This window comes from Crassostrea angulata, chromosome 8 (assembly GCF_025612915.1).
Source record: "Crassostrea angulata isolate pt1a10 chromosome 8, ASM2561291v2, whole genome shotgun sequence".
In the NCBI taxonomy this organism is placed as follows: domain Eukaryota; kingdom Metazoa; phylum Mollusca; class Bivalvia; order Ostreida; family Ostreidae; genus Magallana; species Magallana angulata.
In genome coordinates this window covers 37,758,764-37,785,548 of record NC_069118.1, presented here as the reverse complement: position 1 = coordinate 37,785,548, position 26,785 = coordinate 37,758,764, and the positions used below count along the sequence as shown (strand labels likewise).

Below are 26,785 nucleotides of genomic sequence, written 5' to 3'. Positions count from 1 at the left end.
AATGAACATAATTCCGGTTCAAAGAGACAAATATAATGATGCTATGCAACAAAGGAAGGAAATGTCATATTGATTTTTATTAAAATAAGTTATTTTTTTTTTTTTCATGGAAAAGCTAAAAATTTCAAATAATCCGTGTCTATTGTCTAATGAAGCATTTCGTTTAATGCTAATATTCATGATCAAGCAAATATCAAAGTTTCCTTTGTTATTATGGACTTTTATGTATTAATTTGGAACGCCAAAGCAAAGGAATATCTCGAGAAAGTTAAAATTTCTTCATTTGATAAGTGAATATAATTGTTGTTTTAATATTTAATAATAAATGCTAAATCAATACTACATAACTGTGAGGGTGATTTAAAAATCGCGAATCCAAAGACTGTAACAAAACACATATCACCTACATATAAACGCATTACATTCTATTAACTGAGCATTCTACATGTATTTTCGCTTTTTTTGGGGGGGGGGGGGCGCTAATTCAAATATAATTTTAATAAAACATCATGCATATCTATGTATTTACTCTGTGCGTTCAGGAAAACGTTGATTCAAATCCAAGCTAACTTGTTAAAATGTCAATTTCCGCAAAGTATCAATGTACACTATAAACATAAAACGTTAATGGTACCTATCAGTCCGATACACAAACTCTCAACATACGGACGTTAACGTTTCTACTGCATGCCAATGGCTGACTTGGAGAATTTGAGTTTAACTTTAAGGCATTCATTTTAAAATTGACGAGATCAGACTGATGCATGTAAAGTTGAAATTAACTGAAATGCTTTTAAAGATAGAATTAATTCCATCAAACTAACGTTATGTATCAGTGATCGAAATATTCCAACTAATATATGGGTCCAAGCAATAATGAAATCTACTCTCGTTCAACGAGATGCTCGACTCTCTCCGTTAATATCCGACTCCCTGGCAATGTGTACACCAGGTCACGTTATAGCTTGATGACGCGACCTCTAAATATAGAATGTCCAAACACTGTTTTAGTTTCGGTTTGCCAGAGTAACTGCATAGGAGAGTTGATTGAAATCAACTCCCCAAAACCAGCTCAAAATGTTTTGATAAATAGTAAATCTTACAAGCGATATATGTTGGTTGTTTTTAATTTTCACTTTAAGAAATATTTTATAAGTTCATTTTGTTAAAACTGCATTATATACCCACATGTATGAATATATTTCACGGCTTTGCAACCCCGTTTTTTATGCATCAGTTGATTTGGTCACCTAGCAATCACTATAGAATTCCTTATTTTTTGGGGGGGTTTGATATCTCGTTTACTTTTCATAGCGTGAAAGTTTTCTTATTAAAACAAACGTATTTCTGGTGTATCTTTTTTAAATACACATTTGATCGCATTATGATTATAAATCTTACTTGCCGTTAAAGAGTACATGCAAAATAAATACAAGGTAGATAATAATAATGTCTTTTATTTAAAGATTGAGGTCGTTAACTGACAGTATTCATTTACTTTCGGAACTAAACAGACAAGTAGCATCGGGGGGGGGGGGCACCTTTTTTGGGAGCATGTAAAAAATTGATATGAAAATAAGAAATAATGATTGAATTTGAAGTTTTATACTACGCCCCCCCCCCCCTTTGTGTCAAATTTTAGCTTCAAATATTTCCATAAATACATGACATGACACAGAGAGGAATTAAGCATTTTTGAAACAATGACCTTGAACTTCCTTAATTGACCTTGGGTCAAGGTCATGACACACCCTCAGGTTATAAGCAATCTTTATGTGAATTAAGAACTTCAATATTTGTCCATAAGAAAGATATGGACCGGACACGAATTTGCATTTTTTCTACCAGTGACTTTGACCTTGCCCAAATGACCTTGTGTCAAGGTGATGTCACACCCTTAGGTCATAAGCAAATTTTGTATGAAGTAAGAACTTCCAGTTTTTCTCCATAAGAAAGATGGACCGGACACGATTGCGCAGACTGACAGATGGACGAACAGACAAGGTGATTCCTATATACCCCCCAAACTTCGTTTGCAGGGGGTATAATGAATCAAAGAATTCGTTCGATAATAAAGACTTAACAATAACAGGGAAAAAGAAACGAACAACAAATTTGATAAAGGAAATATAAAATCACACAATTATAAAATTAATGTTCTATTTATCTCATACTATAAAGCTTTTGAGACAGTCCCATATATGATCCGAATTAATTTAAAAACGATGATGCAACGTTTTGTTATGCGGTTATTGTGACCTTGCACGAAAAAATTTCGTAAGTCATCTCGGATATAAATCAAACGGTTTTAATGTTTCACTGAAATAAACCTTGATATAATTTTTTAGCTCTCAATATTTTATTTTACTTTATCACCTGATTAAATGGAAATACTGATCAGAAGACTTGAATAATTAAGTTTGTTGACAAACACAAAGTGGCGAATGCTCTCTATTTTTAATAGATATAGTTATGTTAAAAGTACGTGCAAATCTTCGAAAATATGTCACTAAAGCGTTGAAGCGAGAGATTGTGTCAAAAATAGTTCGGACAGAAAGTATTTGATGAAGCATCACCCGTTTGATAAAGCAAAGGTTTATCACACGGGTAGTATATACCACACGTATGAGATAAAAGTAAACATTTTTACGCCTTATTAATTTTTCACAGTGACATATTCTATTCTAATGGTTATTTTTCCTTGCCTTTTATAATTAATTTATTGTACCAATTTACGTTTGTAATGTTCCAGATGAAGAGCAAAATAGTGTGCATTTGGATATCTTAGGATGGTCCCTTTTAAGTATCAGTTTTTTATCGTACTTTTTAGCAAAACACCAAGTCGGTCTCCTAAGCTTACACATGTATAAAGAATTAAAAAAACACTTGTTTATAGAACTTTTAGAGAGTTATATAGAATTTTATTAAAACCAACAGATACAAATTTAAAATATTCAGTTCTTTTCATGCATGGTAACAATATTTGAGTAATTATTTATTGATCAAAAAATGTCTTTCAAATTATTTGATTTGAAAAAATAAAATAAATAGCTGATATCTTGCAGTAAAATGCATGTGTTGGGCGGCTTACACCTGTAATGTTGATATAAAAAAATTAAGTTTTGTAAAAACATGTGGTAAAAGATTTTTTCATGATTGCGGTTGTATACCTAATCTTGGTATAAAAAATGAAGTTTTGTAAAACTATCTGGTAAAAGATTTTCTCATAATTGCGATTGTATATGAGGGTTAACCAACTCCATGTGTTATTTCTCCCTCCTCGGCAAGGCTCGGAACTAGAGAACACACAAGTCTGTGGGTAAAAATCATATACCACAAATCATCAACAGTTAACAATACATGTTAATATTAAAGAGTGATGAATTTAATTTACATTTCTAAGCAGAAGTAATTAAATCAAGTTGTATACATTTCGAGTTCTGGAATATTTAGACTCTTTCCAGATCCTTCCGTTATTTTTAGTCGGACGTAGCGAGCAATGGCGGGGTAGTCACAAAGGATGTCCACTATTTCACCCGTGACCTCGGGTCCTTTGTAGAAGCCACGTTGTGCGTAATCGCTGTTATTTGTCACTTCAACAGCAACGTCATGAAATCGTTTATTTATTAGTTTTTTGTTGTGTTAAAATCTTGGCAAAACATTTTTTAAAACCATTTTGAATTAATTTTTATTTAAGTTTAAGAGATTTAGCTGTAACAGTTATTTGTTATCTTTTAATGGTACATATTTCTGTGAATTTGGAATTTTTTTAGAAGTTATATGTACATTAAATCTTTACGAGGATGTGGACAGTTGAGTATACATAACTTTGCGAATCCTTTTATTTTCATGGAGGAGCCAAATTATAATTTTCCTTTATATTTTTTTTTAACAAAACTAGATGCTGTCATTAAACAGTAATACCCGCACCAAGTGTTTGTCCCTCAATAACACTGTTTTGTACCAGTCCAATTAAAAATGAAGGACACATGCAAGCTCCGGTAATACATTTAAAAATTATAATTTTCATAACTGAAGGATGAGATCCCTTCCCATATGATAATATGAGCAGCACTTTATGTGCAATTTGGTTGAACTGTTTGCAGTGAATTTTCAGTTAATCAATAATCTTAACATTTTATGTCATAGAAAGTATAATGGTCTATATAATTATTACATACAAAATTAAAAATTGAAGTATGCCCCCTCCCCATGGCGGTTGCAGTTTTAGATTTGCTTCTGTGTGCCTACTTGTACATCATCGTGTTCACAGATTTAGAGAAGAAGTGGGAGTGAGGGGTCCAACCCCCCCCCCCAATGAAAATTTATTTATATCAATAGTAAAATTACCAAAAATACACCTTGAACCCCAATGGTCTTACAGACATGTAAATGCTCTAACCCATTGCGCTTCAATGTTAGGTAACATTATTTGGGGGGTAAATATTTAATTAATATTTAATATACTTTATTGTTTATCTCAATAGGAAGTATACATCACAAAATGCAGGTGTCCTGCATCACCTCAACGCTGTTATTTACCTAATATAATAGTGCAAGTGGATTTGAAGAATAGGTCATAAAAATACGTGCATGTTATTAAAAACTGATCTTTGTCTGAGGTTACGTACACAACACAGGTCTGCAGGTCTCATTAGCGGGTACTAGTTTTACCCATCTCTTCGATTAGATGGCCGGTTCACGTGTATACACACATGTATGTGTTTTCCATATGCAGAAAAGGATTAGTTAAGATCAGCTAAAGGAATTCATTATTGTGTTTAAATTGGATTATCATTATGATGTTGACCAATATAGGTAAGCATGATACATGTAGTAGCAGTAGCACAATAGAATGAGATGCCAGCATACATAAGTTCTACTTCACTTTCTAAATGTGATCTCCCTTTGACAGCATACTGTATCATCATCTTTTAATATTTAAATAAGCTTATCATCGTTACCTATCCTACCGCATTTGTAAAGTTTCTGTCATTTTAATTGCAAAAGTTATTTTTTTCATTTAAATGTCAGACTTGCACTATTGAGTTGACCCCATATTGACACGGCATTGTTTAGGAGACTTTACAATTGCCCGAAATAGGCGAATACACATGCATATAACATTTTGATTATAAATCTTTAAAATTGAATTAAGCAATTTCCAAAATGTTAATGTGCATCAGAAAGAAAAAGCAATCAAGAATTGATTTAAAATTTGCTACTGTACACATGTAAGAATGGGGGGGGGGGGGGAGAACAGTTTATATTTGAGTTGTTTTTTTTTCGGGGGGGGGGTTCCAAGTCATATATTTGACAATTTTTTAATGTTATTTAAAATAAGACTAAGCCATACTACAGTCATGAACATGAATAGTATAGAACAAAACACAAACTAACACATGTATATATACATAAGAAAAAACATAGATGATTGATCTATATCTGGGTTCTTAAATTGAATCATATAATCATGTACATGTACATATTATATTTTCTTTGTTCAAGACATTTCAGATGGTATGTAGGTCATGATCCCAAGTGCTCTTCCTGAAATTAACAAATATCATAAAAACCATTGAGATCCCCACCTTAATCCAAAGATATAATTCCTTAGGTCATGTCATCAGATCATAAAAAGAAATATTGCATGTAAGTCATGACCCTAAGGGGTCATCCTGACCCCCTTAGAATCAGAAATTGTCAATTATCTTTAAATTTTTGATGTTTGATGACCCTATCTATATTTTAATCTTTATTATTAAGTCTCCCGAATGAAATTTGGAGATTTATTGTTTTTGTACGGTTCTTAATACATGTATTATTATTGTTCGTCTTCTTCTTTCCCGCTCTGAACTTGTTTCTCAGAGATGGCTGAACAGAATTGTACAAAACTCTAGGATATGATAGGCCTGCATATCTAGTTGTGCACCCTGGTTTGATTTTACTCATTTTAGGTTAGACAACCACTTTTCTCGGGGGGGGGGTCAAAAAGGGGGGGTCTAACATTGAACCTTGTAGGAAGAATCGTAGACTCTATTGTAAATGGTAACTTAAACACGGACAAAGATAATATAGGGTTTTCATAATCATATATTGACTGTTACTGGCAATATATATAGGGTTTATTAGATCTGACCCCTGGGGTCATCCCCACTCCCCAGGAATTTGAAATTACCATATATCTAAGAAACTGTTATAATCATGACCCCTAAACCATATATATTCATGTTTCTGATGTCAAGGGGCATCAAATGTTATGTAGGTCATGGGCCCTGTGGGTGGTCCTGACCCCCTCAAACAGCAAGTCCCTTAATTTCTTCAAAACAGTTGAGATCCCCACCCTTAAACCATATATATTCTTGTTTCTTGTGTCAAGGGGCATCAAACAGTATGTAGGTCATGGACCCCGGGGGTGGTCATGACCCCCCTCGAACAGGAAGTGCACGAATATCTCGAAAACGATTGAGATCCCCACCCCTTAACAATATATATTCTTGATCCTTAAAGGGCATCAAAAGGTATGTAGGTAATGGGCTTCAGGGTTAAATTTAATTTTTCAAAACTGTAATGCACATCTATGGAACAGTTCCTATCATATCCCAAGATATGATGTGTCTATCCATTAAATCATAAAAGGAGCTCTTAGATCTATGTTTTTTTTAGTGATAAACGTCAATTTTCTGCTACTAGTTGACTCCCTGGATGAAATTTAACATTTTAAAACCTTATTGCACATCTATAGGACAGCCCAAATTATATCCCAAGAGATGACGTAGCTACTCCAAAAGTTGTAAGAGGAGTTCTGGGAACCATACTTTTTTTGCAAAAAAACCGTCATTTTTTGTTGCCCACTGATTCCCTTAAAAAAAAAACATTCTGGAACCTGATCATACTTCAATATGACACCCCCAATCACATTCTAGAAGATCATTTGGCTACTGCCAAAAAAAATGACGTTTTTGAAACCAGTTTTTTGTAAAAAAAAAAAAAAAATTGTCTACTGTTATAAAATGTAGGAGGAGTTCGAGGAAGAAGGTATTTTGTGAAAAAACGTCATTTTTGACCAATTATTTGACCCCCAGGACTAACAGAAATTTTGAAAACCCTTTTACAAAACAACATGATACCCCAAATCAAACTCCAAGAGTTGAGTTTGCTGGTTTATAAGATGCAAGAGCAGTTTGAGAAAGTAAAACGTGACAGACGGACGGACGGACGGACGGAACAGGGTAACAACAATATACCCGAACTTTCTTTAGAAAGTGCGGGTATAATTAACACTGTATGTAACGTGTATGAGTTGAGACACCTTCATAGATGAAATGGCAAAACGGCACTTACGCGTCATTGCTTCCCAGTATTGTAAACTATTGCATAAAGTCGAAAAATAAAAATATGACCTATTTTATTTGAGGCAGTGATGGGGTTTTTAGATTTTAAAAGTTGTCAAAACATTAGACTTAAAAGTGTTAATTCGTCAATTTTTTTTTCACCTAATAATATTCTGCATAAGGACAAACAATATTTTTCGGGGGGGGGGGGGGGTTCAACCTTGATATATTTCCTGCAACACCATTTTGGTGCTTTTTTGTGATATTTTTCATATATTTCAAAGAAAAAGCGCATTTTCAACAAATTTCCTTGGGTCCCAAATTGAATTGATAATTTTCAAAACGATCTCCTAAGAAATTTGGGTGATAAGAAAACATCCTCTAAAAATATAAATGTAAAACTAATTGCTTGAAATTTTAACAAACTATCTATGGTAGAAATAATTGGGCTCGGCCTCGTTAATCATAAAAACCAGCAATACATTAATATCATACCATCGCCATCTCTTCTGATATAAATACGAATAAAGGATATTGATAAAGTTTCTAACAAATCAATCCAAATCCACGGAAATGGTTCGAAAGCTGAGTGAAAGATTTGTGTACCGCCATTTTGGACAAAACCATCTGTTGCAAAGTGAGGATCCAAATTACTATAACTGCCTTCGTATACAGATAATCCGATAGTTGGTTTTCTCAAAGCAGAGTTCTTTTTCCATTTCACTTTTGGCAAATGAAAGATTTTCATTATGAAGTACAAGTAGATATCATGAAGAAAAAAGCAAATTAATTACAGTTAATAAACATGAAAATGAAAATCCCACCTAATCATTGTAGGTTCTATTTCTGCATTACCGGTTTGTCTATATGCAAAACAATTAATCTTATCTATCAAAACCAAATAAAACAAAACAAAAAATATCAAAAACAATATACACTATCCCTCCCTCACCCTAGATATAAAAAATGGATGCAAGTTTTTTATACCGGATGTGAATTTAATATCTTTTTACCTTGTTTGTTTAAAGCTTTCTAATGATCTTCATTTTTGGGCGAGAAATGCATAATAATGCATATAGTCCTTTGAGGTACTGTGCTGTTAATTAATTATCAATATCTATTCCTAAAGCAAGTGTAAGCGAACGGTAACTGTCTCCTTTGCACAAGAGATTCAATAACGTAACCTGGCTACTTGAAAACCTTAAAACCTACGACATGACAGAGTTTTATAATTATATATGTATTATAGATTTACATTGTTCAAAATTTATAGAATAACTTTAAAATTAAGAAATCCTACTATAGAAAAAGATGCATATCAATACAATGATATTATAAATGCCTAGAAATATTCTGCGTAATTTTCAATACTTTTTTAATATTTTTCAATAATTTTCAATAAAAAAAAAAGCAAACCCATAAAACCATGATTTTAATTAAAGCTAATCAAACAATAAATCATCAAAACTTATTAAATACCCTATGTAAATAAAAAGAAATAATCAATACAGACCATATGCACTCCACGGCGAAATGGAAAGCTTGTTACAATTGCCAATCAAGAGAAAAACACAGCTCCAATAGCAGAGATGCATGTTCATTTTTGTTGAAAAAGAACCTGACAGATTTCGATCCGCTAGCTATAGAGACACATTCTGCCAGAGTGACTACACTACCAGATGAACAATACATCGGAAAACTCGGTATGTTGTGGACGACTTTTGAATAGTCAAGCATGCGTGGATCACCAACAAGACATTGAGAAAGCAACCATATCAATATCAGGTTCAAAATGATAGCAGACATCGTACAAATTTGAAATTGGCTAATTCTGATACAGCACTTGTATACCTTTGCATGCGGCTTAAATTTTTTTGTGATTGCCTAACTACAAGACGGGATTAATTACTATGAGGATCAAATCCCTTTTTGTCTTTTAAAGAAGTATTTAATCTTTTTTATCATAGCATCAAACGTATTTCAAAGAAACATCTAAAATATATTATGTCTTGAACATGAGTAATAAAAAAGAATAAGTAATAGTCTTTAACACAATGCGCCATTATAGTATGATTAAAGGTTTAGCAATCAAAGAAAAAAGTAATAGTTCAATTTGATGAAAGTTTATGAAAAAAGAGTTCAAAAGGATTTAAAAATTAATGATTAGAATATCTAGAGAATATGTTCTAGCATCGGTTAATCAAGTACTTTTTATAAACATTAATGACAGAAAGTTATTCAATGCATTATAGTGGTTGTTCCAGATTTCAAATGGAATGTCGAGAAATGTTGGGTTTTTTTTTTATATAATCCCTTTATAATGCTAACGTCGGGGAAAAAGATATATCAAATGATCAAATTATGACTTCATAATAGGTCTAATACCAAAAATACACTCTGAAGTCATTTACTTTAGATATTAGCTGTAAGGAGGCTGACTTTAGTTTTCATTGCGTATGTTTTTGCACATTCTTATAAAATACCGTGTGGTTATACCTTTTATGATTTTTTTTCAATATAATTTATTAATTGGAACACAATAAACAAAATAAACATAACATATACAGATTTTTAAAAGAGAACTGAATTTTTTAGACAATTTTTCTTGGTTCGGTAGGTAAGCGTTGTACTTTTATGACATGATGATAACTGTAGCTTTGTAGGAATACATTTGTTTACAAGAAATGAAATGAAGGAGGAGTAAAAGAATCTTAGGCCTTTGAAATTTGATACACAGAATAATGCTATCCCCTATCCTCGGGGTAATTCTTCTTAATTTTTAAGAGAATCCAATAAATTTACACTAATCCAAATATATAGCAATGTTTTTATATTTTGAGATGAATCCGACTTGTAAAAATTTCACAGTAGAATTTAGTATTTTTTAAATGTAAGATAGAAAGGGATGTTACTAAACACTGTAGTTGATTTTCTGTAAACTTTGGAAATAAACTAATTCTGATGTAATATTCATATGGGTAAAAAATAAAGAGTGTTGCTTTAAATTTTTAGTTTTTATGCAAGAGAAATCTAAAGTGGTCTCTTAGAACTTTTAATATACTGGTGTCCACCAGTAGAAGAAAAAAATAAAGAAAACAGAAACTTGTAGAAACATGCTTACCCTAGCATTTTATGCTAAATTCAATAAAGCAATCATTTTCCATCTTGAGAAATCAGAAGGTATGGATAGATGAACCAAAAAAAACCGGAAGACCGAAGGTGCATAATAGATAGTCAGTTCTGTTGTGTATGAATTTATTGATGACTCTGTAAAATTGGAGAGAATAAATGCACTAGATGAAGAGATTTAACACAAGACTATTTCTTTTCAACCACGTTTATAAAATTTATAATGCAAAAAAGAAGACAATATTTACAAGTAGACCGATATGCGAAAAACGATAAAGGAGCAAGATGGCCGTGGTTCCATTACTTGTCAAATAGAAGAATTGTAAAACCTTAAACAATACTAAATAATTATGAAGTAATAATTCTTCTAAAAATTAACAGAATGGGAATGACTTTACTTTGCGATGATGCCATCAAAGTTTTAGGAAAGTACATATTATAGTTAGTTTATAGCCTTAAGATACAGGTGACTGGTTTAACTATCAAAAATCTAGCCTTCTTTAATTACAGAAAAGGATACGGGAATAACAAAAAATAATTTAAAAAGTCGTTAGATTATGAACGCTTAACCATATCAGAGGAAAAGAAAACTGTCAAGTACACATTACCAGTTCTAGTCATGATATTATCCAAAATGTAAATAGAGAATAAGTAATTAGAAGGAAGGGGCGCATAGTACACATGCGTTTCCTACAATGGCGTTTTGCATGGGATACTTTATTAAAGTTTATATGTAAAGTAGAGGGTGCTTTATACAGTGAAAGGGTTTGGTAAAGGTTAATGCATACCGTTGAGCGTTATGGACGAGTTCAAACCTTGTCGTGGATATCGCCACGACTCAGAGATGCTTTGTTGATAGATGACAAGACTTCTTAAGCAGTCATAGATACTTATGATATTTTAATTTTGAACTAAGTGCCATCGCGATCTGCATTTTGATATCATCGCTGTGCTTTGTTGAGATGTTATTAAAACTTTTGCACGATTTCAAATCCAATCACAGTACACTAGAGTTAATCTTTCTTGAGACTTCCCGGGTCACAAGGATTCCACCATCCATGTTATGCTAAAATAAGCGCCTCAATATACAATAATATGATGCATTCTGTCAGATTAGCTCTAAATATTTGCAGCGAACATTTTACAAACGCCGACAGCGGGGTTTCCAACTCCAAAAATCATTTCGATAATGTATTTAAAACGTAGATACATGCTATTGAAATCAAGCTACTAAACATAAGATTATAATCTTTCTAAAACGCCACGTTTTTGACGGGGATTTTAAAGTTAACGTATCTAATAAACTTTTGAACGGAAATGGATTAATTTTTTAATATAAATGAAGGTCACAAAGACACCTTTTTAACGACGCTTGATTCAAATGTACAGGAAAAAAATTCAATGAGTTTTCGTCTGCAAGTTTTTTTTTGGGAAGGTTAACCGTGTCTCATTTCTTGGAAAAAACATAAACCTTTGTTGTTTTTGTGTGATTGTAAGGCATCTTGTTAATACAACAATCAATCAAATCAATTGATTTATTTGAAAGAGCAAACACTAGCTTTTTCGATAGGCATATTCGATTTGCACCTCCTAGAAGAGTAAAATGGCATCTTTCAACGTCCGGTTTATCTTGCTTAATCGGAAAGTGTTCTTCTGATTCAATTTGGCGTCGAAACGATCTTTAGTTAGCGCTACAATAATTATAATGACTGAGGATGAAGACTTTGACTTGCCAGATGAAGATTTTTCATTTGTTACACTATTTGCAGCTTGAGTGATATGAAAGGGACTTTGTAATGAGCTTTCTTTAACTTAATATGCTATTTATTCACACATTATAGCAATTGCTATTGCTTTCTTGTGTAGTCTACATTCAAATAATACAAGGAATTAGATAACATTCACAATATTGTTAATCAGCCTTATCTTTATCTGGTTTGAATTATAAATAATTCAGGCACTTTGTATCGTTTTTGAAAGTTGGGGGTGGGGGGGGCATAGTCATCCAAAATTCTTAAAATCCTAATCGGTAGGGGGGGGGGGGAGCTACCTTTAACTTAAATTTCACTGATTTCCCTTGATGCTACATGCCTGTAATTCTATATTGTAACTTTATTAAGGCCTGTCATCATAGCACCTAATGTTAAATTACATTTCTGCTATTTCCTACAAAAAGTATTTGAAGCTATTCAACAACCTATCAATATGCAAGAATTTGTTAAAATTTAATTGTCTTAATAACTTTTTTTAAAACAGGAGCAAAGAAAACGATAAAAAGTGGAACGCTTTGTGCAAGATGTTATTTCAAGATATTCTTTAGACACATTCAAGACATTCTTTCGTGTTTAAAAAACTACATTTGACACTATACTGGAAAATATTTAGCATTTTCCAGAACTACTACTAAGAGAAACAGCATTTGACGCTAAACTGCAAATTATTCAGCATATTCCAGAACTACTACTAAGAGACTAGCTGCTGGACGACCTCAAATTTCACATGAAAAAAATTTACTGATGATGCCGTGGTACATAGGATCACAAGAACCAATTCGGTCAATTGCAGATCAATTTATATATCTGAATCGACATTCCATTTCCACAACAGAAGGATGTTAAATGTTTTCCAAAAATACTTTCTTCAAAAATTTGTGACTTGGCCAAATGATGTGTAGACTGTAAACAATGAATTTGAGATAAAAAAAAAAAAAAAGAACTTCCATGGTGTGATTGGAGCAATGACTCTACACATATAAGCATAAAATCTGCATATTGAAAGGCAGATTTCAGCGACTCCAATTTGTTGAAATGAATGGCATTTCTTATGTTGTCAAGGCTGTTATAACAGCTTGCATCCTTCATAACATTTGTATCCTGAACCAAGATCAACGTGATGAGCATTTTGACAATGACCCCCAGCAGGTTCCTTTAATTATTCCAATGTTTGGAAATGATGCAGAAGGACAGTTAAAGAGACAATTACTTACACGACAATTGGCTATCACCTAAAATCTGCATGTACTTAAAAATGAACCAATTGTCAAAAAAATCAGTTTGGCAATGAAAATTTGGTATAGAAATGTTGTGTTAGAAGTTTGGTATAGAAATGTTGTGTTAGAAATTGTTTCTGCATCATTTTCACACATTGGATTAATTAATGTAACAAACTGAAGTGTCATCTTCTTTTAAAATGAAGCAATGTATATGTTAATCATGTAAAAAACTGTTTTATTATATGAAAAACATGATAAATGTATTATTAAAAACAAACATCTCCTTGATGCTTATAAACATAAATATATTTTTTAAAACCCACCTGAGATCGATTATGGAAAAACAAATCTTATACTGGCTTATTAGCATTTAAAAAATGAAGAATATTGCTTGAATCTCGCATATATATTCACATACAGCGACTGAAAAAGACCACTAAATGGCATGTTAAATCACACTTCACCTCAATTGTTAAAGCTACAAATAATGAACATGTCAAGGCCATCATTGAGTACTTGGAAATTTGGGTAAAGATATTTCGTTACACTGGTAAGTACTTGCAATTACAAGTAATACAGACAGGTAAATTCTTTATACATTTTAAAAACAGAGTTTTAAAAATGAATAATGTTATCTTATTTCTTAAAAGTTTCACATTCATGAATATGTTGAATATGTACATTATATATATATATATATATATATATATATATATATATATATATATATATATATATATATATATATATATATACTTCAATCTAAACACTGCATCATATGTCATCTGGTTTCATTCCTTTGTGTCAAAGCTCTCAGGAGAGATAATCCTCAATTCTATTAAAGAAAATTAAAATTACACAGTAATCGTCCAAAAATATCTTAAAAGGATTATATATGATATTAGTCAAATTTGGCCCCCATAAATCGCTATTTTTAAAGTGATTCAGGTACAATAATTTGTTGTGTTATTTTATAACAGAGCTAACATTAAATATTTTTTTCACCTATTTATTTGATTTATATGCACTCACTAACAGTATGTGACATTAGAAGTGACGCTATTTTTACAATTCAATCAAAATCAGTCAAAAATTTACATTTTTCTTATCTTTTTTTCGAATGGGAAATATAGAGCGACTCTTTGAACAAAAACGAACTTTTGTCACTTATACATGTGAGTACTGGAGAGATACATCTTTGGTGAAAATATTTTGTTTGTTCACGCAGTCGCTAAATGTTTCCTTAAAGAAAAACTGCTTCAAAACATGCCGTTTTATGCTAAAAATGCGAAAATGGCGGGAAAAGGTAAATTTTATGATGTCATATTTTTAAATTGTGGGCCCTAAAATCAAAATGAAAATTATGAAAAAAAATTCAAATGTATATTTTTACAAATAAAACAAAAAATTACAGTTAAATGACAATGTTCATTTCTGGGGGCCATTTTAGGCCCAATCCATATACATGTGTTTAGTCCTTTCTTCTTAAGATTTTTTGACCGGTTTCCAAAATTTAAAATATTATTATATATACTCTGTAAATTTACATTTTTAAAAATGTAAGTTTTCTCAGTTAATGATTAAAATGGTATTTATGTGAAGGTAATATATATATAAACCAGTTCATTCGCGTGCTGGCAATTATCGAAAGATTTGCGAAAGCCTCGTCGTTACTAATATTGTTACCGAGAACCAGTCCTTGGAATCTGAATATAATAACGAAATGATTGTCGATAAGGCTTGGTCGCGAAAATAAGTCACTGATAACCATGCAATTCATCTCAGGTAAATTGCAATATAAAGACGTTGCAAATAAAGTTGGTTTACAATATTTGTAACAAAAGCCTATTACACATTAAAGTTAAAATGGTTTTCATAATATCCACTCTGATTTAGCAACGCTTGAAAATAGCTATTTTTATACTTATTTCATATACATATAAAAATATACTTATGTATAACACGTAAACTGTACTTACCGCGTCCATACATATGATAATACTTTTGAACATACTCCTGGTATTTTGACTGTTGTCCCGTAAACGAGAACATAGAACAGACCGTCCCCGTCATTTCCGGAAATTCAAGGCAGAGTTCTTCAATTTCGTCCATGTGATCAATTAATGGATACACAAAATTAGTTAACGCAGAAATTCTATACACATGCATATAGAAGGAAATAAGTTTTCTTTTTAACATTCGTTTCCGGACATTAACATCTGTTTTGGAACCGATATTTTTAACGTTGTCCCCTTCAATATCATCTTGTTTCAATGCTTCTTGGATACACTGGATTGCTGTTGTAATAGAAAGCTCGGCAAGCAATGCATTTTGCCTCCAATATTCCCTTTTACTAAAATCATACAGGAAACTTGCTATTTTTGTAAGGTCGCCACTACTTTCATTTGAGACTTCGATCCAACCTATTCTATTGTCGGCTATCCATGGCAAATAAGTTTGAAGCGACCCCCTTCTTTCTTTTTCTAAAACCATTTCTGATACATTTGATCCCATCATCATATCGAATGTTCGTGCTAAAATGACTCGGGATGTTTTTTGTTTCATTTCCATTAGGGCCGATACAAAAAGATCGAAGAAGCTTAAAGATGTTTGTCTCAACCCTGTCTGTGGAATCAACAGACTTTGCTCAAACAGTTCCTGTAGAATATCAAACGAAATATCGTAAAGACCTATTTTGGCCATTATCTTTGCTGTAGCAATTGAAAAAGGTCCAAATATTTCATCAAATGCTCTGTGCATATGTCTTTCGGTAAAATATTGTATCTTTGACAGAACATTTTTGATCAGATTTGGTCCAAATGTGTATCCATGTTTCTCTGCAACAATTTGAATGACACTAGCAGGGAATAGACGAATGTATTCGACAACAACACAGAGTGTGTGAATGTCTTCATCTCTGTGACAGTCAATAAGATTGTTTTCTGGTATAAAATAGTTTGGCAGAAATTTAGCCTTTAAACAAGAAAGTAATAAGCCCAGCACATAAAGTACACATCCACTGATGTTTGTTTCCCATGATCCTGAAGGCAGTTTCTCACATGCCATTAGAAAAACTGACTTCAAATGCTTTGTTTTAAACGGCACATGGTGTACCATGCTGACTAGTAATACTTTAAGAACAAAAAATCCGTGCTTTTGGGCAACTGTAAGACTCTTAAATAGCAAGTGTTCCCCCATTGAGAAATTGAATTGCCATTCAATATCCTGGCAGATGCTCTTTGGATGGGCTTTTGGTATTAAGGTACATCCTTGTTCAACTATTGAAGTAATAACTTCCCTAGAAGGGAAGTTATCTATTTTGCTTTCTTCCCAACGTCGAAAAAATGGAAAAGTGTAACAAGGTACCCCAATACATTCAACTTTTCTTACATGTACTGCCTTTAGTTGTGTGCGTAATCCGTCAGTAATTCTAAAAGCCTTGAGATATCTGGTTTTACCGATTTGGGAAACATTATCCCCGGTTTTACTTGAAAATGATGGCGATAGTCTAAGTTTGCAGTATCCAGGGTGGGAATTGATTGAGTCAATAATAACATGTTCATGATTCGTACATGTTCTATTTAAGTCAGTGTTATATACCGCTTCTTTGTTTCTTATAACAACAACAGCCCTGGGTTGGAATTTAGCTCTTCGCGCTACTTGCAATTTAGACATTTTTTTAGTTCGACTTATGTCTTTCAGAGTGAAAGAACTTTGGTCCATAAAAGAACCAAGAAAGTGAAAATAAATATCACCTGTTGACGTCTGAGGATGCCTAAAATATTCACCTTCAAACAACTTGAATTGAAAAATAAGTTTTATGACAAAACTTAAGTACGGTAAGGGTATTCCTGACAAAGGGTCAAACTGTAAATGATTGCCGACCAGTTTATTTCGAATTTCTGTAATGTAACAAAAAATTAAAACAATAAACAATTATGATAGCGCTAAAATAATGAACAAAATAATCAGCTCAATTTCATTAGACTGTCTGAATACATACCAATTGATTCTTCTAGCTCCAAATCACTTCCACTGTACGACTTGAATATCGATTCAAAATTAGTTTTCTCGAAAAGCTGACCATGTCTTCCTCTAATTTCAAGAGAAATACACTGCAATACAAACTGAACATGTTCTGCTAATTGTGATTCAGGAATATGTCCTTGAGATATAAGTGCCAGCTTTCTGTCTACAAGTGTTCTTCTTTCGTCGATATTTTTGTCCGTACATGTCACCAACATCCGAAATATTTGAGCTTCTGTAAGAAAAGAAATAAAATAATTAAATGTTGTAAAACCTAAATACATTTTAAGTATTCGCAGACTTATGTGTCTTTTGTGCCTTTATTTATTTTAGGTCTCTAAAGTCGACTGGGTTCTAAAAAGCACCAAGTGCAGGTTACATGTGTATCTCTAACTTCATTTATAAATATCGACTAATCAACAAAATTATGCTTGCACAAGTAAATCTTCGTGGCAAAAGCTATTAAAAATAATTTTCTAATTGGACATAAGATTTTCAGGAACAAGGATTCTATACGTAATGTTCGAGACAAAAATGAACTTTTTAAAAATGCGGAACATAAAAAAAATCACGTGTGTTACAGATGAAATAGACCAAGAAAAATGCATGTATATATTCAGATTATGCAACCGGCAACGTTTGACTTGATTTTTCATGAAAGCCGGAAAGTAAGTTTAAATTACATTATATAAATAAAATATACATAGACTAAAAAGTATTTATCTGAATATCTATTTATCTAGACTCAAGGGACAAACTATTACGTTTCCTATTAACAAAAAGTGAGATGAAAATAAACAAGAAAAAACATTTACTGTAAGGCAGTTCTGCCATCCACTGCAAAGGACGCAAGCTAAACGTATGAAAGTCCCCAATGAGTCCAAGGAAAATATGGAAAAGCTTTGGTACAACCTTCTCAGTTGATTTTATAGTAATTTTGGAAGGTGTAATATCGCTGTTATCAAAATTGAAAATACTGATCTGCAGAAGGAAAACGTCCGCCAGCGCCTGTAAAATTGTATTAACGCCCCATTTTTTGGTTTGATTCATTTTTTGGACATATTCCTCCCATGACTCTCCTGGCAGAAAGGTTAATTCATTTACTCCATATCTTGAAGGATTTAATCTCAAGCGACTGAAAAAATTATCATACAGTAGTAATAATGTGTGACTTTCTTTCGAGAACACATATTAATTGTAATATTTACAATCTGATCCGAAATAATCTATGCATCAAAAACACATACGAAAAATTGTTACTCAGTTTCAATTGATTTGAATTAACATATTAGATTTATAACAATACTAGCAGTAATAATATACTGTTCTGCAGTCTGTGTTTTTTGCAATGTAAAATCTATCAAGAATAAAAAGTATTCTTTTGAAAAGGGACATGGTGACGCAAAAACCCATGATTTAGCAAATATCGAATTTTTAAACGATTTCCACATATTTTATATATCATATGGAAAGATGAACTCTTGGAAAATTACAGTGTTCAAAAGGAAATAAATAAAATAAAAAAAAAACCAACAGAATAAGGCGTTGGGCCAACACGAAAATATTGAGTTTTCCTTCCGCTTCATAGCCACGCAAATGCAAAAGATGTATTAAAACTGCAGCGTGGCATACATCATAGGCCACTAGCTTCTCATTGAAATATGATGTCTTCAAGAACTATATATTTTATGAAGATGCATTCTCTGCCTATTTCTTACCGAATAGCTTCAAATTCAAATTCTTTTTTCAGTGTGTCAAACCCATTGTAACTATTTTTAGACAGATATTTCAATTACGTGACACTAAACCGATGTCCAAAACAACTCGATTTGTTTACATGTGTAATTTTCATGTGTCTTTTTAATGATTCGTATATTGATAGGTGATGACATGATGCGTAAAACCTTCTGTATGAAGAAATTTTGAGTAGCTCTTCTTAATACCGTTGTCATAATCAAAAAGTAAAACATCTATTTTGAGTCACCGTGCCACTCTAAAAAGCGTACTCTGGTAATGTTGCAAAACACAATCTCGAAGGGGAGGGGGTGAATTTTTATATGACAGTTTTGTTCAATACTACCCAGATAGATAAGGGAATCCCTAATTAACGTATGCAACTGATTATTAATTTAGGATATATAAACAGTTAATAATATGTAGGTTATATTAAGTATTTTAAAAATACAAGGAACATACATGATCTTTTTGACTGATATAATTAACTCCCTTACTCGATAGCTGTATCACGTAACGATATTTCTGTGTGCCCAGGACAGCCATTAATCATGAACTGGTCTGCCACTGCACGAAACAGACAGTTTTTATCTCCATACACGTCGTGTATTTCGAAATTGTTTTCTTTTGCAAACTTTTGAACAGCTGGTATAAATGCTGGAGATGTATCATAAACTTCCTGGTTATGGCCTGAACATACATAAAACACATGCCCTTTTATATATATATATATATATATATATATATATATATATATATATATATATATATATATATATATATATATGAGATCAAATTAATAAAGAAACAACTTTAAAACCAACTATTTTTCAAATGTTGTAATATGCAATGAAACTTACGTATATGTAAGGGGACGTCTTTGATGCTCTTCGGTAGGTGATAGGAGCGACAATTTGGACAAAATTCTTCCTTGATGTCTTTGTTTATTAGATCAAATTAATAAAGAAACAACTTTAAAACCAACTATTTTTCAAATGTTGTAATATGCAATGAAACATAAAAAAAAAAAACTTACGTATATGTAAGGGGACGTCTTTGATGCTCTTCGGTAGGTGATAGGTGCGACAATTTGGACATAACTCTTCCTTGATGTCTTTGTTTATGAGACTATCCCAGTACTCGTCCTCACTGTCGAAATAATCTGCCGTGTCCAAATCGTCACCAGAGATGTTTGCACCTCGTCCAATATTGTCCGAGTCTTCTTCCAGGTCTTTCATCAATTTATTATCATGTTTGATTCCTTTGTCTTTGTCAGTATTCTCGTTGCGCTTATCACTCACTTGGTCACCGTACGAGATACTTGATGCAGATTCAGTTAAACAATTGTTAAAAACAGGAGACTCATCGCACTTGTCCTTAATTTGTTTTTCACGTTCACATCTCCAAAAGTTTTTTGGAACGACTGTTTGTCTCTCTTTCTCAATCATCTGTGTGACATTTATAAACGCCATCTCAAACAAACTTCTTATGTTTAAATGATTTTAATCTGGATTATATGATGTTTATTTCTGATTATTTAAAGCTAAACATGCACTCTATTTATAACTGAACATAATTCCGGTTCAATCAGACAAATAATATGATGGTATGACAAAGGAAGGAAAAGTAATATTTATTTTTCATTAAACTGAGTTTTTAAAATTTTTTCATTGAACAAGCTAAAAATATCAAATAATTATTACGATGCATTATATACTAGAATCATCATATTTGTTTATGCCAATATACATGACCAAGTTACGCTTCTTATTATAGATTTTTATGAATTTATTTGGAATGACAAAGGAATATCCCGAGATAGTTAAAATTATTCTTTTGATTATATAATTATTGTTGTAGTATTGAATAAAAAATGCAAAATCAATTCTACATATTATTAATCGTGCTGCTGTTTTTAATTTCTGGTAACTGTAAACATTACATTATCTTAACTGTGTATTCTATTGCGGGTTTTTTTCTTCCGGAAAGCGCCCTCCGCTAATTCAAATACGTAAAATTTAAATAGAGCATCATGCATATATATGAATTCAGTGTGTGCTTTCAGGAAAAAGGCTAGTTTTAATCCAAGCTAACTTGTTGAAAAATCAATTTCCGCAAAGTATCAATGTACACTCTAAATATAAAACGTTCCAAATATAAAACGGTACCTGTCAGTCCTATACATAAATTCTCATCATACGGGAAGTTAACGAAGTTAACGTTCCCCCTGAATGCCAAAGGTTGAGTGACTTGGAGAATCTGAGTTTAACTTTAAGGCATTTAATTTAAAATTAACGAGATCAGACTGATGCATGCAAAGTTGAAATTTTTTTAGTTGCTTATATATGCAAAATAATCTTTGCAGCCGCATACTTGTAGTATGTAACGTTTCCGTCTTGTTTTGAAGACCCACTTACATGTGCATGTCGGAGTTTTATTTCAATGTAAGAGAGGGATAGAAGAACATATAACATTTAATTATAATTACCTAGTCATTTTTTAGGATCAAGTAAACGTATTGTGTGTAAGTTTGAGGGTTTGGGATATCTTGGTTGCAATACACAGCAAAAAATGTTGAAACTGTCAACTCACTCTGACTAACCTATGATATTTTTCTATAGAAAGATAGAGATAAGTTTTATAGATAAGCCACTTTTAATTAATCCAGTTTCGTTCAAATATAGAACAAATACTTTTTGCATCCGTCTTTTTGCTGGAAAACAACATTTTATTCAATACATATTCAATATATTTTTAAATTACAGAGGAAATAAATAATTCCGTGAATAAAAAGTTGCTTGATCTCAATGCATTTTTATATGTATTTTTCAAAATTGATAGACAACTGCATAGCCAATAACAGCAGTCATCAATTGATCTTTTTATTTTTATTTTCATTTATCTTATTTCTTTATTAGACTTATATATATATATATATATATATATATATATATATATATATATATATATATATATATATATATATATATGCGTGTTTTAAAATGTTTGGTTATAAGAAAGTTGAATTAATAAATATACTCCTGCTTACCATAAAAAACCAGCTCAAAATGTTTATATAAATAGTTAATCTTAAGAGCGATATATGTTGGTTGTTCTTAATTTTCACTTTAACAAATATTTTATAAGTTCCTTTTTGTTAATACTGCATCAATACGCACATGTATGAATATATTTCACGGCTTTGCAACCCCGTTTTTTTATATACATCAGTTGATTTGGTCACCTAGCAATCACTGTAAAATTCCTTATTAATGACGGTGTTTGATGTGTCGTTTACTATTCATAGCATTAAAAGTTTAAATCAAACGTATATCTGGTGTATCTTTTTTTAAAGACAACTTTGATCGCATTATGATTATGAATCTTATTTGCCGATGAAGAATACATGCAAAATAAATACAAGGTGAATAATAATAATGTCTTTTATTTATAGATTGAGGTTGTTAAAGCTGCTTGGTCCGATTTCTTTGTAATTACAGTATCAACATTTTTTCATACAAATCATTTATCTTAGAAAGTTATGGACTTTCCCCTATTTACACCAGCAGAATCAGTCTCCTTTCAAAGTTAGAAATACTCAAAGTAAATAAAAATAATTTCTCTTTGGGCAAACGAAAAAACAAACCAAAATGCATCACGGGAATGTTTAGAAAAGGAAACTGCATTATTTCGTCCCCCGAATGATTGGGGCTATTCGACCCACATGCTATGCATCGATTGTAAAGAAAGCAGACTTTAGAAATATTGGCAAACAAAACGTACACATGTTTATTTGTAATTTGTCTGATTATTTCGACCTTTATTTAAAGCGATGTCAAATTCGTAATACAACCATACCCGTCTCGTAGTCAGGGGTAAAATTTAACATGAGGCGAAATAACGCGGCACCTTTTAATGTCGTTTTGTTTTGTTAGCAAATTTTGTACGTATTTTTCTTCATTGAAATTTGGCATAATTGACGGGTAAAACTACTATAATGTCTATTTTTATACATATACTAGGCTTAGCCATCGTTTAAAAGCGAGTATAAAATTTGATATAAAATCGGACCAAGCAGCTTTAACTGACAGTATTCATTTACTTTCGTAACAAAAAGACCAAGAAAAATGACGATACTATGGACCTTACCGATGAAAAGATTTCGTTCTTAGAAAACGAACGGACGACGTGAGAAAAAAAACTATATTTAAAAATACTTAAATTATTTTCATTTGATTGTTTTTTACATGTATATGACTGCATGGCGTATAATAACTTCGACATTTATCAAACATTTACACCTGTACATTATAATTAAGTTCCATTTCATTCATGAATCTATATCAGACCTTCTTTATATAAGAATATCAGAAATAACAAAGGGAAATGTTCTATGACCCCCCCCCCAAAAAAAAAAAACACCAGGGAAAATACTATTATATAGCCAGTTTTCAGAAAGGAATAACTTCTTTAGATCAACAATTCATTAACCCTATTAAGAAGTAATTTTCTAATGGTTTATCACTCAATTATTTTTGAAAATCACAAATGAAAATCGATTCCTTTTCAAACATTCATTAACCTCTTATCAACCTCTAATCAACAATTTCCAGGTCTTTAGATGGTTGTTACTTGTTAGACGATATAGTTTTATAATAAAAGACATAGATACATGTATGTGAAGGATTAAATAATATCAAAATATTGCTGTCTTGTAGTCTACGCTCTAAGAACACAGAAATCAATAAGCGAGCATTTAAAGATCTCTAACTGCAGCCAAATTATTGATACCCCGTAAGCAATTTTACAATTCTAAAAAAAATGGCGACTGCTGAAGAAATGGAACCTATGCTAGAATTGCAGGAAAAGCCCATCGAATGCAAGGGACTCGAGTATTTTGCTTATGACAAAGAGACAACTGATGTCGTTTTCTGCGTTGAAGACAAACGATTACATCTTTCTCGAGGGGTTTTAATGCAGGCTTCTCCAGTTTTCAGAAAAATGCTGACCTCTAACGGGAAAGAAAACCAGAATGAAGTTACTCTTCCTGATAAATCTTACAGGGAGGTTGTTCTTTTCCTTCGATGTGTCTGTCCTATGGAATATGTTAAATTGGATGGTAAGAAAGGACATTTAGTTTTTTAATCGTGCTTTTGTAGAAAATACAAGACAGGAAAAATAGTTCAATTACTAGTATATATGTATTGCAAAAACAGACGATCAATCATTAAACGAATCTGATAATTCTCTATCCCAATTTTTCATGTATATGTTCGTTGATTAAAATCTCGTATAAGAGCGTCTTTTATAGTTTTTCATCAATTTCAATACAGAAGAAATAGCTAAATTCTACATTTCTCTGATATGGCAACTGTTCAACGTTTATCCACAACAGCCGATTTCAAGACAGGTTCAATCATGAAAATATCGAATTTTTAAAACAAACGTTCTATTTACTTTTAAAAGATAAGTAAACTTTTCTATGAAGCACCCTTTCATTAAGAATAATAGTTGCATGTTATAAGCGCCTGTAAATCACTCAATAAGGTTTTATTTTAGTTTTCAAAGTAGTAGAAAAATTGAAGTATCATAAATATTCTTCAATAATGTCTATTAATGCCCTATATTCATATGCAATATTTGGGTACTGTGACAATATACAAAATGCGATGCAGTGAAGTGATTGATATTAACTATTTGAGAAATAAATGGAACAATTTAGCAGTATTTGTTTCATGTAGTAAAATTACCTCAGATATGGAACCTTTTAAACTAAATCAATTTTTGAAATTTGTTTGCTGGCCTTAGATGTGTTTACCCAATCTTTATGTCTAAATATATTTGAAGTTAAATCTACTCGGTTCAATTAATTTTTTTAATTTTTTTTATATGTTATAACTCACTAAATCAAGGTTGCATACATATTTATTCATCTTCTTTTTCTTTATCAGTTGTAACATTATTAAATGGCAAGTACGATGAATAACATTGTCTTTGGGAGTTGATGTTAATCAACTCTCCTATGCAGTTACTCAGACAAACCGAAAGTGAAACAGTGTTTGGACCTCAGCACAAATCATTACTGCTGAAAAGACTTAGTTCTTGAAAATAATTGATAAATTCGATGTAATGTATGCCCAAGCATTGTTTTTCAAGGAAACTTTTTATAATAGTCAGATTTTAAATGGTACAAACAATTTAAATATTTCTTGTAGTCTTCCGTATTCCTACGCCAGAGTTCAATATATTCTCGTTCAACTCGACGCTCGGCTGTCTCCGTAAATCCTTGTGGGAGATTTAAGGTGTCGGCCGATCGTTTGGTTGAACGAGACTAGAGTTCAATATTGCTTGGATCCATACTATTTTCGAGGAATATTTCTATTACTGATACATAGTTTGATTAAATTAATTTTATCTTTAAATATTATTTAACATGAGTCATATGGGGGTTTCTCGACATTCTTGTCGAAAAAGTCCAAAAATTCATATTATAAAAATGCGCGTAATTCAAATTAGAAACTACATGTACTTGCGAAATAACATATTGATTTTAAAATAAACATTCATCGACTAAATCAACTCCCGTCAGTTCTTCAGTACTTTGATTAAGTATACATGTTGTTATTATATATATATATATATATATATATATATATATATATATATATATATATATATATATATATATATATATATATATATATATATATATACGTGCAGGCTATACGGGATATGATCACATGAAAAGCCAAGTTTGTTTTCCGGTAAATATTGATGGGATAATTCAAATTAATAACACCGCTTTATTGCAATGTATTTCTCAGAGCATTTCAATTAGTTCAATGTTACTTATTTTGATTTTGAATCAATTAGTTTGAATCAGTTTCAATTTTCATAATGCACGTGTTTTATTGCATACTGTGTAATGTTTAGATGTAGGTACATGTGCCATTTTTCAAGTTTTCGAGCGGCAATAGAACGATTTAAGAAATTTTAACAGGACGTCACAAAAATTCTATAGATTAGAATGGTTATGTTTTCTTTTATAGAAGGGATCATTGATATGGTTTTGCCATTGGCCAAAGAATTTCAAGTCAACTCACTACTGCATAAATGTGAGGACTGGCTATTGACTGAAATCGAGTTCATTGTTGGTGAAGTTATTGGGCATGTGAAGGAGACGCAAACGAAAGTAGAATTTTTTGCAAAATGTCTGCTTTATGGGACAAAAAATGAATTGGATATTCTGTATCATCGGGCTTTTGAATTACTTGTACCATACAATCTGATTAGATATCAAAATACAAAATTCTACAAGTTCTTGCCCGATAACGTTAAATGGCAGCTTTTAGAGGCTCGATTGGTAAAAATCGAAAGAACCCAGTTCATTGGTGATGGATCCTTCCCAAAAGAGAAAACAGATGATGCTACATGTACTAAAGATGATGATCAAAAGAAAAAGGAAAGTAGGGATATAAAAATACCGGTAATACATGAAGCGAAAAATCATACCCCTCTGCAGGAGAAACCACAGTATAGAACCAAACAGAACTACCGTGAAGTGAAGTGA

At 31.8% G+C, this 26,785-nt stretch overlaps 2 protein-coding genes and 2 pseudogenes across 2 annotated transcripts; 2 read left to right on the top strand and 2 right to left on the bottom strand.

Annotated features, from left to right (window-relative positions):
- Positions 1–2,975: 2,975 nt before the first annotated feature.
- Positions 2,976–9,318, bottom strand: LOC128161187 (uncharacterized; annotated as a pseudogene).
- A 2,808-nt stretch (positions 9,319–12,126) lies between these two features.
- Positions 12,127–13,238, top strand: LOC128160934 (uncharacterized; annotated as a pseudogene).
- A 961-nt stretch (positions 13,239–14,199) lies between these two features.
- On the bottom strand, positions 14,200–20,921 carry LOC128157890 (uncharacterized). Its single transcript, XM_052820551.1, has 7 exons — positions 20,252–20,921; positions 20,076–20,153; positions 19,713–19,905; positions 18,297–18,616; positions 17,459–17,716; positions 15,435–17,357; positions 14,200–14,290 (listed from the first exon to the last, which is right to left on the bottom strand). Exons 1-7 carry the CDS (start codon positions 20,685–20,687, stop codon positions 14,247–14,249), a joined length of 3,252 nt encoding a protein of 1,083 aa, XP_052676511.1. The 5' UTR covers positions 20,688–20,921; the 3' UTR covers positions 14,200–14,246.
- Positions 20,922–23,960: 3,039 nt separating this feature from the next.
- Positions 23,961–26,785, top strand: LOC128160933 (uncharacterized). Its single transcript, XM_052824221.1, has 2 exons — positions 23,961–24,334; positions 26,265–26,785. Exons 1-2 carry the CDS (start codon positions 24,037–24,039, stop codon positions 26,783–26,785), a joined length of 819 nt encoding a protein of 272 aa, XP_052680181.1. The 5' UTR covers positions 23,961–24,036.